The sequence below is a fragment of the Tachysurus fulvidraco genome, chromosome 5 (genome assembly GCF_022655615.1).
Source record: "Tachysurus fulvidraco isolate hzauxx_2018 chromosome 5, HZAU_PFXX_2.0, whole genome shotgun sequence".
Lineage (NCBI taxonomy): Eukaryota > Metazoa > Chordata > Actinopteri > Siluriformes > Bagridae > Tachysurus > Tachysurus fulvidraco.
The window spans coordinates 31,578,750-31,596,065 of NC_062522.1; the positions used below are offsets into that span (position 1 = coordinate 31,578,750).

General features: G+C 41.0%; 2 protein-coding genes across 3 annotated transcripts; both read right to left on the minus strand.

The window, feature by feature from the left end:
• Positions 1 to 1,632: 1,632 nt before the first annotated feature.
• Positions 1,633 to 10,605, minus strand: chrna1 (cholinergic receptor, nicotinic, alpha 1 (muscle)). The gene is made up of 9 exons (XM_047813726.1): positions 10,277 to 10,605; positions 5,973 to 6,121; positions 4,897 to 4,941; positions 4,184 to 4,293; positions 3,863 to 4,058; positions 3,438 to 3,675; positions 3,118 to 3,341; positions 2,727 to 2,966; positions 1,633 to 2,479 (listed from the first exon to the last, which is right to left on the minus strand). Exons 1-9 carry the CDS (start codon positions 10,326 to 10,328, stop codon positions 2,351 to 2,353), a joined length of 1,383 nt encoding a protein of 460 aa, XP_047669682.1. The 5' UTR covers positions 10,329 to 10,605; the 3' UTR covers positions 1,633 to 2,350.
• Positions 10,606 to 14,175: 3,570 nt separating this feature from the next.
• atp5mc3b (ATP synthase membrane subunit c locus 3b) lies at positions 14,176 to 16,733 on the minus strand. 2 transcript variants are annotated; one of them, XM_027159966.2, is made up of 5 exons: positions 16,655 to 16,733; positions 16,377 to 16,452; positions 15,275 to 15,352; positions 14,813 to 15,000; positions 14,176 to 14,472 (listed from the first exon to the last, which is right to left on the minus strand). In XM_027159966.2, the coding sequence occupies exons 2-5, from the start codon at positions 16,413 to 16,415 to the stop codon at positions 14,358 to 14,360; spliced, it is 420 nt and encodes a 139-aa protein (XP_027015767.1). In that variant the 5' UTR covers positions 16,416 to 16,452; positions 16,655 to 16,733; the 3' UTR covers positions 14,176 to 14,357. The 2 variants fall into 2 exon arrangements, with proteins under 2 accessions (XP_027015767.1, XP_047669731.1); XM_047813775.1 differs by lacking the exon at positions 16,655 to 16,733 and adding an exon at positions 16,624 to 16,647.
• Between the last annotated feature and the right edge of the window lie 583 nt (positions 16,734 to 17,316).

A 17,316-nucleotide genomic window follows, 5' to 3' on the forward strand; every position in this document is an offset into this window, starting at 1 on the left:
CTGGTTGTCTGTGTGTGTTAAATCATTAGCATATTATGAGTTAACATAATATACAGTAGTTAGGTTTTTTTTACATACTTGTTCTTCTTCCCTTTTCAACTCTTTCAATTCAGTCCCATCAGTTCCACAAGCTGGGATTAACTCATATGACCAGATCCTCTTCTTTTATTTTCATCTCTTCATATGAATCACGTTTGATCCACTTTTTAAATACAAATGCTATGAAAAAAATAATAATTTCCAACACGCTACTTAACCGAGCTTTTATTGCAAATTGACATAAAAAAAATTAAGAAACATAAAACTATGAAAACCAAACATATTTGGTGAGAAAATAATAAACACCACACAAAGTATTTTATTTGTTTACATTATTAAAGTGATGTCGTCTACCAACCCCTTTGTTTACCTCGGACATATATATGAAAAAACTTCTTGTCGTCTAAATCGTCTGATTCAAGGTCCCCTGTGTTGGTCTGAAAACTTTTATCATGCGACACTGTGTACATGCAATACGATAAGAAAGATTAAAAATCAGCACAAAAACGATTCGCTTCATACATTTGAGTGAAAACGATGAAGCGGCGTGATCGTGGAGGTCAGGATGGTTGTTTTTTAGAAAAGAAATCAAAGCCTCACAATCTCACAGGCAAATGGAACAAAGAAAACATGTTCGAGTTTGCATTCAATCGTGTCGTCGTTTGGAAAAAAAAAAGACGTCATAACAAAATATATGTATAAAAAAACACACACACACAGTAGGAGTTTAAGAAATAATGCCCAATACACACATTTTGGGGTGTAACTTTATAGGCTCTTGTGACCTTTGACCCCATTCATGACGTGCATTAAAAATCTCTCCGCTGCCCTGATCAACTGGACTGTGCTCCTACTAAGAATAATAGACAAACATACAATATTACAAATACATTCATGCAAAACTGGGATTTCAAACTCAAACAGCGCTGTTCAAAGAAAGTAAATGTAATTAACACTAAATAATAAACAGCTGTGGCTTAGTGGTTAGCACCACACCTCCAGAGTTGGGGGTTCGATTCCCGCCTCTGCCTTGTGTGTGTGGAGTTTGCATGTTCTCCCCGTGCCTCGGGGGTTTCCTCCGGGTACTCCGGTGTCCTCCCCCGGTCCAAAGACATGCATGGTAGGTTGATTGGCATCTCTGGAAAATTGTCCGTAGTGTGTGAGTGTGTGAGTGAATGAGAGTGTGTGTGTGCCCTGTGATGGGTTGGCACCCCGTCCAGGGTGTATCCTGCCTCGATGCCCGATGACGCCTGAGATAGGCACAGGCTCCCCGTGACCCGAGAAGTTCGGATAAGCGGTAGGAAATGAAAGAATAATAAACAGCTAAACTCATTCTCATGTTCATTAATGGGCAAAGAGATGTAGAAATGTCCCTTGAAATATGCTTTGTAAAATTCTCAGGCATTTAGGGTTAGGCATGTTTCAATACACACAGGAAGTCGTGGCCTAATATTTAGAGAGTTTGACTCCTAACCCTAAGGTTGTGGGTTCGAGTCTCGGGCCGGCAATACCACGACTGAGGTGCCCTTGAGCAAGGAACAAACCCCCCCGGGCGCCGCAGCATAAATGGCTGCCCACTGCTCCGTGTGTGTGTTCACGGTGTGTGTGTGTGCACTACTCCGTGTGTGTGTTCACTGCTGTGTGTGTGCACTTTGAATGGGTTAAACGCAGAGAACGAATTCTGAGTCTGGGTCACCGTACTTAGCCGTATGTCACGTCAGTATATCACTAACTAAAAGTTAATTATTTTGTCACAAATAAAAATAAACAGTCTAGTGAAAAACACAGTCTTTGTACATTGTTGTGCGGGACCAAAAATATTCAAACCAGAACCAAATATTAAGCAAAAACCAAATCTCAGGAATCACCTGTTCACACGGCCATCAACATGCCAACAGTAAACCGTGAAGAAAAGAAAGAAACCGCGCTAATGAAGGAAAACTTCACCCTGAAATACCACAAGATAAGGTTGACGCCGATATTAGCGTAAGGATGAAGCAAAGGTTAGACCAACGTGAAGAAGAAAAAGGTCAGACAATCAAGATTGTTATTACAAACTAATGAATTTCTAAAGATTATGATTCAGGGTGCAGATTTCTTCAAAATATGTGTTAGTCAGGAAATTATTATGACTCAGACAAGATCATGTGTGAATCTGAGCTTTCAGCAGTAAACTCGGCTCGGTGCGCCTTCAGCGTCCGACACAATCGGACTCGGACGATAGTGCAGCCCAGCAGAAAGCTGTGTGATGGTGGATGGTGTAGAAATCCAGCCCCAGGCTTCACTTCAGGCCTCCGGGGGAATTTCTGACTCACAGCATGTTGAGCTCTATGAGGCGTCCGGCAAAGACTCCAATAGTCCCGATGATACACACGGCCATGAACACGCAGAGCAGAACGTGATCCAGCACCATGGCCACGAACTTCCACTCCTCAGAAGCCTGGGAGAGGAGCGGGAGAGAGAAAGCACACGTGAGAAATCATCAAAAGAGGAAGAGCTAGAGATAAGAGGAATATTTTGATGTGTTTCTGAACATGGGAAATTTTGCTGAGGTCAAAATTCGGGCAAAGCTGAAATCTTACATTGCGGGGAATAAAAGAAGAAGAGGAAGAAAATGGAAACAATGGAAAGAAACATACAAGCAAGAAATAAGGAGAGAGAATGAGGAACAGAAAGACTGCTCTTACGTTGTTGGACTCTTCATCCCCTCTCATAGTCTCCGCGATGTACTTGACGCCCTCTATGGCGCTCTGAACGTCCGGGTTTTTGATGATGGGCGACTGGAAGGTAACGGAAGTCGGCACGGGTTTTCCAGAGATGTCCGAGATGTCAAAGTCTTTAGGAAAACGTTGTCTGCCTTTCCGTTCCTTAGATGGCCGCTTCATGGAGGAGAAGAACATGAAGTTCGGAATGGTATCGATGAAGATCTGCAGCATGGAGAGAGGTCCTCAGATTCGAATGGAATGAAAATGGGACATTTTCAATCGGTAAAAACAAACGAATGATTTAATCTCTCTGAGTCTGATTTAATAAGAGTTAGAACTCTGGGAAAAAAGAGTTAACTGGTGCTCTGCATACCTTGCGAACCCACGGAGACATAGTATGTGTGCTGGGAGAGCGGTGGTGCGTGTTTATGATGATGACGGTGATGATGATGGAGGCAATGACAAGGATCATGGTGAAGAGCATGTATTTGCCGATGAGTGGGACGGCGCTGGAGGTGGAAGGGATCAGCTCAACGATCACCAGCAGGAACACGGTGAGAGACAGCAGGACTGAGATACTGAGGGTCATCTTCTCACCTACACATACACATACACACACACACACACACAAAACATAGATCAATGGAGATCAGGCATGTTGAAAGTCATACACACACCAGCATTGAGAGTTACCGGAGTCAGTAGGGAGGTAGAAGACGAGGCCGGTGAGGAAGGAGAAAAGCATGCAGGGGATGATGACGTTGACGATGAAGTACAACGGCAGTCTGAGCATCAGGAAGTGATAGGTGATGTCCAGATATGGCGTGTTTGGGCAACATGCATAATAAACCCAGTGTTTCCAGCTCCCGTAGTCCTTCATCACCCACTCGCCGCTCTCCTTGAAGTTACTGAGGTCTGGGCGGTCACTGTCCTACACACAGATACACACACCAGGTTATTGCATATCCTTAGAACAAACTGGAAATAGATGAAATCGTGCAGCAAAATAATCAAATCATGGATCACACGTGTGTGTGTGTGTGTGTGTGTGTGTGTGTGTGTGTGTGTGTGTGTGTGTGTGTGTGTGTGTGTGTGTGTGTGTGTGTGTGTGCGCTTACCGGGTTGATGACAACCAGGTTGCCGTCGTAGGTCCATATGCCGAGCTTCATGCTGCAGTTCTGCAGGTCAAAAGGGAAATAAACTACAACAATCTCACAGTAGCTCTTAAAGATGGCCGGAGGATTCCAGGTGATCAGCCCAGTGTATTCCAGCAAGACCTTTGTCTCGTGCACGATGGCAAAGTCTCCATCAGCACTGCAACACACGACCACACCTGATCACTCCACATACACCCCCATTCAGAAGGACAGTCTGTTCCTTCTCGGTATTTAGCAATGTTAATAACACAGACTTCAGATTGTTCAGATTCAGGACCTTACTTGTTATAAAGCACTAAATCTGGTTTCCAGATGTCGGTGGAGGGAATTCGTATCTTCCTGATTCCTCCGTAGTCGTCCGGATTCCAGTTGAGATTCACATCCTTCCATTGCTAAATGAAAAGAAATGTAAAATGTTGACACACATGACCTTCACTTATTTCTGCAAGCTGGCGACGTTCTGAAAAGTAATTCTTTATTGTGATTCACGACAATATGATTCGAATCTTTTTCTCAATGACTCATTCGTCTATTTAAGTTTTTAATTTAGTTCTTATAAAATAAAAGAGGCTGCATGGCTACAATGGGGGGGCAATCAATTAAGGGTTAAATGAAAGTTTGGTCATTAAATTTTTTCAAATTATTTTACTTTAGTGTAATTTTTAACTTTTCTCATTTGCATAAACAGTGTCATCGTTTCTTTCTTCTGTGGTGTTCTTTATATAGTACCGAGTGTTATTGTTAGCAGAGGCATCACATAAAGATGGATTACAGCTTTAACTCTGTCTGTAGCTCTGACACTGGAGGCTCCTTCCATGAGTCCCTTTAACTTTAGAACAGACGGTTTCACAGATCTGCGGTATGGATGTGGCTTTGACCTCTATATAATGTTTAATAATATAACGCAGACTCAGCCAGACTCATATATAAGCTGATAACAGTCAGACTTAAGGTTAAAGTGAGTGATTAGAGCTCGGTGAAGTCGAGATACAGACCTGCTTTACTCGCACGTTACTGGTGACAATCTGATTAACTTCATCCTGTGGGTGAAGGAAAAAAAGACAGCAAGTGAATGACCGTGTGAGGTAAAAAGAGATTGAGAGAGAGAGGGAGAGAGCGGGGGGGGGGAGAGAGAGAAAGAGAGTGGGGAGAGGAGAGAGAGAGGGAGGGAGAGAGAAAGAGACAGAGGTAAAGAGATTGAGAGAGAGAGAGAGAGAGAGAGAGAGAGAGAGATATATGTAGAGAGAGGAGAGAGGGATGGATTTATTGAGATCTAAATGATATATTTAAATATATTTTTAGCATATCTTTTTTTTTATTTCTTTCCTTTCTTTTTTCTTTCTTTTTCTTTCTTATTTATTTTATTTATTTCTCTATAACTCTCCCTCTTTCCCTATTTTCTCGCTCTATCTCTACCCCCTCTCCTTACCTCTCTCGTCTAATCTCTCTCGCTCTCTCTCCCTAGCTCTCTCTTTCCTCTCTTTTTACTCCCTCTGCTATCTCTCTCTCTTCTCTCTCTCCATCTTCTTTTTCTTTCCTCTTCCCTCTCTCTCTCTCTCTCTCTCTATCTCCTCTCTCTCTCTCGCTCCCGCTTTTTCTCGCTCTCTTCTCTCTTTTCTCTTTCGTTCCCCTCCACCCCCCTCTTTCTCTGCCCTTCTCCCTATCTCTTTTTCCTCTCTTTCTCTTTTTTCTTTCCTCTCTCTCTCTCTCTCTCTCCTCTCCCTCTCTCTATCCTCTCTCTCTCTCTCTCTCTCTCTATCTCTCTCTATCATAATTGAAATACGGATCCATGACAGATTCATTGTAAGATTGAATCTAGATCTTAATGACACTCTGCTTAGTCATAAGATAAGTAAAGAAACAGACAGAATCGTTATAGATTTCTGTGTTTAGAAATGAAATGCATGTGAGGAAGTTATTATTGCCACAGAGAAGCTTCCAAAGTGAGCATCATTACCGAACTTCAACCTCGTTGACGAGGAAATAAACCAGCTACAGCTTTATGTTGTTGTGTACTGTATATAGTGATTACTGACAAAAAAACAAGCACAAACTAGTTAAAACCAGTTACCACGTTGATGATCTGGATGAGCTGCAGCCCGACAGTCACCACCACAGCGTCGTTGAAATGGCTGACGGGACGGACCACCTTGTTATAGCCTTTAAACAGATTCTTTACCAGCCTCATCTCATCAGGAGAGCACAGGCCTGGACCTAGACCTACAACACACACACACACACACACACACACACAAATAGTTGGATATAATCTGAAGCATCCACACTATCCGACATATGCAAACACACACACACACACACACACACGAACCCAGAAGGGTTTAGTCCTGACAGAGACAGCAACTGCACATGACACATCTAAACACACACCATCTGAGTCTCTGGAAGAGAATGCCCTGACACGTCACACACTCAATCCGTAGCATGCGAATGCAATACGAGTCTGATCTTTTCCGGTTCTCAGAACAGTTTTCCCACTTATATTACAGCATCAACCTGCTTTGTAGAGAATTTGCTCCATGCTTTTTTTCCAGCTTTAACTCTTTTTACCAGTACACCGGTGTTCCGATATGCCGTCGGAATCGAAATGGACGTATCGAACGTTTTCAATCAGCATAAACAAATGAATGAGAGTTTATCTCTGTGAGTCTGATCTAAAATGAGTCAGACAAACAATGTTGTCTTTCAGTGTGAGACGTGTGCTTTTCCCTCTTTTGATAACCTTACATGGAATTTTAGTGGATCCAATTTGTTCAGACAAACAAGCACTTGGAGCATCTCAGATAGCAGAAATGGGTTTGTTATCACTGTTTACTGTGATGATTACAAACACTCATGGAAAAAAAAAAGTTTTTGTTTCTTTTTGGACTTTTCCATGAATTTCCATGACTTTTTCTTTTGGTATAAACCTACACATGTTCTTGTAGAAGGGGACACAGTGGCTTAGTGGATAGCACGTTCGCCTCACACCTCCAGGGTTGGGGGTTCGATTCCCGCTTTCGCCTTGTGTGTGTGTGGAGTTTGTATGTTCTCCCCGTGCCTCGGGGGTTTCCTCCGGGTACTCCGGTTTCCTCCCCCGATCCAAAGACATGCATGGCAGGTTGATTGGCATCTCTGGAAAATTGTCCCTAGTTTGTGAGTGTGTGAGTGAATGAGAGTGTGTGTGTGCCCTGTGATGGGTTGGCACTCCGTCCAGGGTGTATCCTGCCCCCGATGACGCCTGACATAGGCACAGGCTCCCCGTGACCTGAGAAGTTCGGATAAGCGGTAGAAAATGAATGAATGAATGTTCTTGTAGCTTGTATCAGTGGCTCGATGATGATGTCTTTATATCTGTAATGCTCTACTGTACCCTAACAAACAAACAAACCTTTATATGAATATCTGCACATACAGTATATGGAATCCAGTGGGCTTCTCACAGTCTCTGTGTAATTGCTTGATATGGCTGTCACTGGTCGCCTGTGTGAATCAGTCAGTCTGGGCCAGAAAGAAATCAGCCCCAGTCTCTCATTGTATTTCTTCATGTCCTTCTGGTTGGTGATGGTGTTAAACTCCACCGAGTTCCAAAATAAATCCAAAATAATCCGCCTCGATGATATTGACTAACAAGACAGAAGGGGATTCACGCTGATATAACAGTAACATTATCAGCTGCCCCTGATGTGACCTTTCATTTTTGGCCATCTGTTACATAACTCTGGTGAGACTCTGGTGAAGACACAGTCACCAGAGTCAACAGTTTGTAAAGTCAACAGTCCTAAAAGGGCTCACGAATGAAACTCCACTGTGCTGAATGTGAAAAACACTTTACATATTTTGCAGACAGGGGTGTTTCTCTGACTCGTTCCCGTCTTTACACGCTTTTACTGGGCGCTTTGCTTTGTTTTATTCTTTATGTTCGTTAATAATATATTTATCAGTGCTTTAAAGTTTGGGACACTTTAGTGTCAGAACTTTTTCCTGGATTTGATCTTCATGGCTGTCTTTAGCGATGTTCTTTGGCCAAACTCTGAGATCAGATCATACTTTAACTGCACACAGGTCGACTCTGTTCGACTCATTTTGCCACTTCTGATGGCAACTAAACTTATTTGGGGGTTTCACAGCAATCTGTGAATGTTGATGCAATCAAACTCCACTTCCAGACGTCTACAATGGGCTACATTCATGACATGCAATTCCGATTACGTCCATTTCAGGCATTGGATGTAACGCCACAAATATGTGTGCGTGTGTGTGTGTGGGGCAGGTGGTGGTAGAGGGGGAGGGAGGGTGTACAGTGGGGTCGGGATGCAGGTGGTGTTGGTGGGTGGGAGTGGTGGGGGTACTTATTAGTCAGAAATGCATCATGTAAAAGTGGTTTATTATTATTATTATTATTATTATTATTATTATTATTATTATTATTATTATTAACGGAAATTAAGCGCACGTGAGGCTCAGTTACTTTAAGAAAAACCTGAAAACCTAAAAATAAATAAATAAATAAATAAATAAAGACCGATGGAGACGAAGTGCACGTGCGCCCGCGGAACCAGAATTAGAAACACGAAGCACGCGGCACGCACGCACCTGTCAGTGCCACGCGCATACCGGCGCGTTCCCGTGATTCCTCGGCACAGCATTCATTCACGTTAATATTGCGATAACAAGATGGGAGCAAATGAATGTGGTCCTTTATGAGGTCAACACAATTTGACGTGTGTTCATCGGTCTCTCTGTAAACAACACAACATACAGACACAACCAGTGGTGTAGTCTACGTGATACGCAGGTATACGCCGTATACCCACAAGGAAAGGCCAAGGATTTCCGTATACCCACTTAAAAAGCGTGAGGATACGTAACAATATCGTTTTGTGACAGAACTTTCATTCATAAATTCACCCCGTCTCTGTTGCGAACACAGACTGTGGTCGCGATTGCGAATCACTAACGGTTTTGGACCATTGGGGCTTCCGTGGGCTGTGATCTGATCTGACGTCACCTACCGAGGAGGAAAATGAGTTGCTTGGCGGTGTTTTTTGGCGCAAATTAGAAATTAACTAACTAAAGTAAAAAAAGATCTGAAACGAAAACAGACCCAAACTAAACTCTGAGTGTTTTCGGAAGCTTGCACCTAAAGCTACATCAGCTTCGGGTGACATTTCACCCACAGCCCGAGTACAAATGTATTTGGAAAGCTTTATAAACTACCAGTTCATTCAGTTCATAATATTCTGCAATGAAAGAGTTTTGGTGATAAAACTGAACAAATGTTTATTGTTCATTCTTAAATGTACATTGAAAATTGACAGCTGATAAAATCTGTGCTCCAGGTCCCATATTCATATAACATTTAAGTAGCTCTTAAAGGTATAAAGTTCACCCAAAAATGAAAATTGTGTCATTTTTCAAAATATCATCTTTTGTGTTAAACAGAAGAAAGAAACTCATACAGTTTTGGAACAAATTGAGGGTGAGGAAATAACAGAATTTTCATTTTTGGGTGAACTTTATACCTTTAAGAGCTACATTTAGCCTTAAATGTCATATGAATATGGGACCTGGAGCACAGGTTTTATCAGCTGACTGTCTTTTGTGGCTTATAATAAATTGGAATGTTGATAACACATAAGCAGTCTTTAATAATGCTCTAAATTACATGTAGATGTAGGATGTAAGATCGCTCTAGGATGGGTGCGTATGAGGCTGGGAGGGGAAAAAGAAATCACAGTATACTCACTACAAAAATCTAGACTACACCACTGGACACGACATACAGAAAACATACAGACACAACATTCAGTGCACAACATTCAGATGCAACAATCTGACACAACATACAGACAACATACAGACAAAACATTCAGTGCACAACATACAGACACAACAATCAGACACAACATTCAGTGCACAACATTCAGATGCAACAATCAGACACAACATACAGACAACATACAGACACAACATTCAGTGCACAACATTCAGATGCAACAATCAGACACAACATACAGACACAACATTCAGACACATCAGACACAACAATCAGACAACATACAGACACAACATACAGACAACATACAGACAACATACAGATGCAACAATCAGACATATCAATCAGACACAACAATCAGACACAACATACAGACAACATACACACAACAATCAGACACAACAATCAACAAGACTCACTAAAACATTTTCCTTACATGTGTTTTAACATCTTAAGATCTGCCTAGTTGTTATTTCATGGTGATGGAGAGCTACACCTGGTACAGAGGACGCAGGCTTTAGATTTGATACTAAATGTTTACCTGCTTAGAAATAATCAAGTGATTTCTTTCTATTCAGGAAGCAGCAAACAGAACTCACCGACTAGAAGAAGGAAAATCGCTGAAAGCAGAGAGACTGCTGTGTGATGCATCTCCAGGCTGTGGCTGAAGACTTCAGTGAAAAGCTGTTCAGACTGACATACAAGCAACACACCTCAGGGATGTGTGTGTGTGTGTGTGTGTGTGTGTGTGTGTGTGTGTGTGTGTGTGTGTGTGTGTGTGTGTGTGTGTGTGTGTGTGTGTGTGTGTGTGTGTGAATGTGTGTGTGTACCTTTGCTGAAAGCACAAGAGGAGCAGCTGCTGGCTTTTGGAGCTGAAACACTAAACTTATGCTGATACAAATAAACAGCTGCAAGTTCCTGAAGACAGGCAGCGAGATCAAAAGCTTCCAAGTTACCAAAATCTCATGTACTTTAGATGTATTATATTCTGTTTATTTCACAGATGATTAATGCACCTGAGTAATAGGTGTGATGAGTAATAACAATAATAACAACAGTAATAATAATAATAATAATAATAATAATAATAATAATAATAATAATAATAATAATAATAATAATAAAGTGTGTTTCAAATGTTGTGTACTGAATTTATTCACATGGCATCCTGTGAATATACGAAAAGTTAAATGAAAATAAATCATGTAAACAAAAAAATTAAAGGCTAAGATGTGAAGAAGAAGAAAATCCAACCCATACATACATCCCTTTCTGAGAGTTTTGATGTCTGCTCAGGTTTTTTTTAATTCACGTATGTAAATACTGTTTATTCAAATTTATCATGAAATGCTTTCCTTTTTTACAAAGGTTTTCTCTCAGTCAAGACTATAGCTGTATTTATGTAGCCTACAGTGTACTATTACAGCAGAATAAAATCTGTATAGAATGTAAACTTGCTCCCAATCATGAACCAGTCGAGCTGAACCATCTCCTTACCATAATTTAATTCTTAAAAACAGATCAATAATATTATAATCCGCTTATATTATTAAAAATTCTACAATTATAGGCTCATATTTATGCAAGAGTGAAAGTTAGATGTTTTAATAATAACCAGCAAACGGTGCAGACTCAGCGCCCTCTAGCGCCTCAGGTTGGATTAATAAAATAAAAATAAAAAAACCTTACTACTTGGGAACACGCGCGCACACACACACACACACACACACACACACACACACACACACACACACACACACACACACACACACTGTACAGTAGTGGCAGCAGAACCAGTTAAATTGCAAGCTTAAGTTCTAAAACTGTACCAGTTTAGCAGATTTGAATATTACTGTAAAGACATATATAGTAATTTTCCCATGGAGAATTACATTCAATTCAATTCAATTCAATACAAGTTTATTTGTATAGCGCTTTTTACAATAGACATTGTCTCAAAGCAGCTTTACAGAACATAAACATAGAGCAGAAGGAAGACATAATTAATGATAAAGGAAATAACGAATAATAAAAGAAATAAGAATTTACAGAATAAAAATTCTAGGTTATTATTAGATGTATATAGTTAACAATGTGTATGTATTTATTCCCCTATGAGCAAGTCTGAGATGACTCAGGCAGCAGTGGCAAGGAAAAACTCCCTTAAATTGGTAAAGGAAGAAACCTTGAGAGGAACCGGACTCAAGGGAGACCTCATCCTCATATGGGTGACACTGGGGGTGTGATTGTAATATACAGTCAGTTAAATGTTGTATTGGTGTAAGGATCATGGACTTCGGATCTCCTTAGTATCACAGAGTCTAACTGGAGATGTCTCAGGATTCTTAGAGTCGGCCTCGGCTCAGTGGACGTCCAAAGGCTTCGTCCCACAGAGGACGTTGGGAGCTGGTACAATGTCTGGATGCCTCGGGATGGGTACAAAGAGAGAAGCAGTGGAAAGGGATTAACATATCTGCTGTTCATAAAAATGTGCCGATCTTATGTACTGGTGCATGATATTATGGGATGTATTATGTGTACGCCTGACTAAAGAGATGAGTTTTTAATCTACATTTAAACTGGGAAAGTGTGTCTGAGCCCCAAACACTATCAGGAAGACTATTCCAAAGTTTGGGAGCTAAATACGAAAACGCTCTACCACCTTTAGTAGACTTAGATATTCTGGGAACTACCAAAAGTCCTGAGTTTTGTGATCACAGAGAGCGTGAAGGATTGTAACGTGTTAGAAGACTAGTTAGATACATGGGAGCTAAAACCATTAAGAGCCTTGTACGTAAGTAGCAGCAATTTAATAATTAACTGGTAGTAATCTGGAGGATTCACCATTTAATTCTACAAAATGGTATCGGTCAGACAGGTAGGATCTAAACCAGTTTAAAGCCTGTCCATGAATACCTGTGTAATTTTGTAAGCGAGCTAGAAGAATGTTGTGGTCTATAGTGTCGAATGCAGAACTAAGGTCAAGTAGAACTAATAGTGACATACAGTCTTGGTCCGAAGCTAACAACAAGTCGTTTGTAACTTTAACAAGTGCAGTTTCTGTGCTATGATGGGGCCTGAAACCTGACTGAAACTCTTCAAGGATGTTGCTCTCCTGTAAGAAGGAGCTCAGTTGAACAGACACAACCTTTTCAAGTATTTTAGACATAAACGGGAGGTGTGAGATAGGTCTGTAATTTGATAGTTCATTAGGGTCTAAGTTAGGTTTTTTGATGAGTGGCCTAATAACTGCCAACTTAAAAGACTTCGGGACGTAACCTAAAGATAACGAGGAGTTAATGATATTAAGAAGAGGCTCACCAGCTTTATGTAACACTTCTTTCAGTAGTTTAGTTGGGATGGGGTCTAGTGAACATGTTGATTTAGCTGTAGTAATAAGTTTATCTAACTCTTCCTGTCCTGTACTTGTAAAGCTGTGTAAAGCCTTAGGTGAGATTGTGTCACTGGTTGCTCTCATATGTTGAGCGTCACCTATTTTATTTCTGATACTTTCGATTTTATCAGTGAAGAATCTCAAAGTCCTCGCTACTGAAATGTGATGGAATAGTGTGTTCAGATTTCTGGTTTTTTGTTAAACTAGCCACTGTGCTAAATAAAAACCTGGGATTGTTCTGGTTATTTTCTATGAGTTTGCTCAGGTGCTCAGCCCTAGCAGCTTTTAGAGCCTGTCTATAGATGGACATACTGTCCTTATACGCAATTCTAAAAACCTCTAATTTAGTTTTTCTCCATTTCCGTTCGAGGTTACGGGTCTCCCTCTTGAGGGTGTGAGTATGACTATTATACCATGGTGCAAGTGTTTTATCTCTAACCTTCTGTAATCTGACTGGGGCAACAGTGTCTAATGTGCTAGTGAATATAGCGTCTATGCTGTTAGTCATTGCATCTAGGTCGTTTGAGTTTGAGGGTACATTAAGAAGTCCAGACAGATCAGGCAGGTTATTTGTGAATCTGTCTTTGGTGGTCAGAATAATGGTTCTACCGAGTCGATAACGTGGTGAGACATAGTCTGTTCTATAGGTAGTGTGTACATTATAAGGTAATGGTCTGTGATGTCATCACTTTGAGGTATGATACATTGACTGCATTTTTTAAAAACTTAAGTGTGAGGTTTAATTCTATCATCATAATAAAAGTCAATTATTTCTCACTGCATGCAAACAAGATGGTTGTGTAATATATACACACACACGACTGTAAAACCAACAGTTACAGGATTAACTGTCCCTTCACGTTAATGCCGTCTGAGCGATTTAAACGATTAACCTTACCAAGATTCACTGATTATAATTACTTTGCTTGTATGGACACAAATCACACAAATGATAGAAAAAATACCTAAAAAAAATTAGATCCTCAAAAGGACACATCACAACCAAGCTGCCAAAACATTTGTATTATTTGCATGAGTCAAATAAACATGAATATGTTGAACAACAAAAAAAATAAATCAGTAAATAAAATCCTCACGCACGAGTTAAATAGTGAAACATGTATTTTAATGCTGTAATTGAATACATTTTTACAATACATGTTGTTTAGTCTGTCAGCCTTCCACAACAAAAACCTGGAAAATTTACAACTGTCCCGACACCAACACACAACCGGGAGCCGGTGTGAGACGCAGAGGAGAGGAGGAGAGAAACGACGGTGCAGACTTTACATGGCGAACAGGATGAGGAAAGCGACCATCAAACAGAACAGACCCATGGCCTCAGACAGAGCGAATCCCAAGATGGCGTAGGAGAACAGCTGCTGCTTCAGAGACGGGTTCCTGAAACGGGACAAAGAGCATGAGAACACTGGATAAACTCCACAAAAAAGTTCTTGACCTCTCCCTATGTGCTATTTTTCAACTTCGATAGTTACATCAAAATGAGGTCAAAGGCTCAAATCAAATGAAATAACATGCAAGCCCTGTAACATTTGTTTTATTTATTTACTTATTTATGTCAGGGATTTATTTATTCTCTGAATTGCTAAAAGTGTAAACCCTTCGGCCTAAACCTAAACCCTTAAGCTTTATTTTGGGTTCTGGATAAACAAAGCCATTAGTGGAGCAGGGAAAAATATTCTTACTGTAGTTTTGTTAAAACCACGTTGCCATTCCATACCTGGCGTATCCGATGATCAGGCTTCCGAACACTGTTCCGATTCCGGCTCCCGATCCGGCCACTCCCACAGTGGCGGCTCCGGCGCCGATGAACTTTGCGGCTGTGTCGATGTCACGGCTCACAGCACTGGTCTGGAAGCCCCTCAGTGTGAGCTGGGATACAGCACTCTGTGGCAGGACTGGGCTGGCCTAAAGAGAGGAACAAAGGGGAAAAAAAAAATACCCACTATAAATGAGAACCTGTAAGAGCCACTGCTGTATAAACAAACTCTGTTCATCATCTTTCCCCATTTTACACCCAAATACTGTAATGATTAATAATCCCACCAACTCCCAGAAGAGATTCCTCTATCAGTCAACTTCCTCACCAGTGTCACCTCTGACTTTTGCACAAGAATCCATCATTACAAAACTAGACGACAAATCAAACTACAGATTTAAGACGAGCAGGACGAACGCTCACCTCTGCTGATCTGCCATCTGGCCTGGAGAGCACGGCGGCAGAGAGAGGTCTGTAAAGCACCCTGGAGCCAGAGCGGACCTGGAGAGACACAATGAGGAAAAACAAGGCTATAAAAAGATAGCAGTACCTTTCTGGATATAATGCGTATAATCCTTGTACCCCTTCCACATCAATCTAAGCCAGATTTGGATCTATAAAGCATTCCATTTTGTGCACTTGGAAATATACAGATGCCAAAAGCAAGGTCAAAGGGGCTCTTTGCTTATAAAGCATTTAAATTAACATCATGATGCTTGAAATATAAAAGATTCCTTGCTCACGAGACAGAAGCAACATGTTTTACAGAGTAACAGTAAAACATGACACGCATTTATGCCGACTGTGTGCGGATATTCGAGGACGAAGATCCTGATTTGAAATTCCAACCTGAACGACTGTCCCATAGAACCTTTCCTGAGCACCGAGCGTGAACGTCAGTGTCATCTCAGAAACAGTTTGGATCGATGGTGCACATCATGAACGAGTTGTTTACATCACAGAGACAGGAGTGTATTCTGTACTTCACTTTAGTCACACAACCTGTCATTTTGTATTATTATAAGCTTTGATGTAGAGGCTTTTACAGACTCCTGTAAGTACATGACAAACTAACCCTGTCTGAATAGGGCTCCAGAGCACAATGCATTCCTAAAAGGGACTCATCCTCAATCCAGAACATCTACATATTGGTGTATAAATTAATCACAGACTCTACAGTGGAGTTCAAGCTGGCCCTGTGTTCAGCAATGTCTTTAGCTAGCTAGGGAACTAGCCGTACTGTCATTAAGGACTTTTGTCCTTGAATTAAACTAAAAAACGATTAGAAATGACTTCGAACCGGAAAAAGTCTTTATAAAGTGGCACATTACCATGACAACGATGACCATGACAACGGTCAAGGCGCCGGCTGCTGAAATGACCTTGAATTTACGAAAGGCACTTGGTGCGCTAACGTTAGCATTAGGGCTAACGTTAGCGTTAGCATTAGCATTAGCACAAGAATACGCGAAGCTGGCGGGACAGAGATCAGGAAGACGGAGACGTCCAGTACGATCACACTTACCAGTGCAGAGGAGGACACGAATTTAGCGCAGGCGAACATTTTGTCTCTGATTTCTTCAGTCAACAGGAACCCGAATCTGTACACAGACGACGGTTAAAAGGTCAATCAAGAGTTTACACACTTAAAACACCCACCTGCGTGAGAATAAGAGCAGCTCAAGGGCAGAAATATCATGAGAATTTAATCATCAATAAACAACAACCAAAGCAGCGCTACAAAAAAAAAAAAAACAATCCGGAGATTGTACCAGAGTTCCGCTTTAGCTCTCCTTCACTTACCCGGCTGCAGAGGTCGTACCGCTGAGGACGCACTGCGCATGTGCGCCACGCTATTTAACCAAGACACGGATAATGGGCGTTCCAACAACGCAACAACCTCCTACAAGTCCCGCCTTCTACTTCGCGATTGGTTACCGAGTGTGCCTTCACGACCTGCCCGTTGATCCTACAGCCAATCCCAGCGCACCAGGCGGGACGTATCGCGTAACGCCATGCGTCACTCAAGGTCACTCTACTTTGAACAAATGCAGCAATGAAATTTTAGATTTTTAGAAGTGATTTGTTTGTTATTTGTGAAAATCTCTGCTGAACCACGTCAGAGCTGATACAGTCTAACTTAATTATACCTTATTCTTTATATAAAATGCTTTGTTTTGTGTGACCTTTCAACTCCTTTTGATGTTTCCTGATCATTACATAATAAAGGTCTGTCTCAAATAACTCTAACACGTGGGAACATAAAATAGTCTATTAAAAAAAATAATAAATCAGCGTGAAGTCAAAATCAAGTCAAAAATGGAGTCCAAAATAAAGAATATAAAGGTTTTTTTGTCTCCAGATTCTTACAATTGGCCTTTTTCCCCTATAAAAGCTCTCTGTGATTCATTTATCAATCTAATGTTATTTAAAATGTGATTTTCTTTCAAAAACAAGGCAATTAC

Excerpts from the sequence above, each read along its gene's own strand:
- chrna1 (XM_047813726.1), bottom strand. The coding sequence starts at position 10,328 with ATGCATCACACAGCAGTCTCTCTGCTTTCAGCGATTTTCCTTCTTCTA. Across the intron at positions 6,122-10,276 it reads GATTTTCCTTCTTCTAGTCG|GTCTAGGTCCAGGCCTGTGC; the intron begins GTGAGTTCTGTT and ends TGTGTGTTGTAG. Across the intron at positions 3,676-3,862 it reads ACCTGGTTGTCATCAACCCG|GACAGTGACCGCCCAGACCT; the intron begins GTAAGCGCACAC and ends ATCTGTGTGTAG.
- atp5mc3b (XM_027159966.2), bottom strand. The coding sequence starts at position 16,415 with ATGTTCGCCTGCGCTAAATTCGTGTCCTCCTCTGCACTG. Across the intron at positions 15,001-15,274 it reads CAGATGGCAGATCAGCAGAG|GCCAGCCCAGTCCTGCCACA; the intron begins GTGAGCGTTCGT and ends TCCTCTCTTTAG. Across the intron at positions 14,473-14,812 it reads CTGATCATCGGATACGCCAG|GAACCCGTCTCTGAAGCAGC; the intron begins GTATGGAATGGC and ends GTCCCGTTTCAG.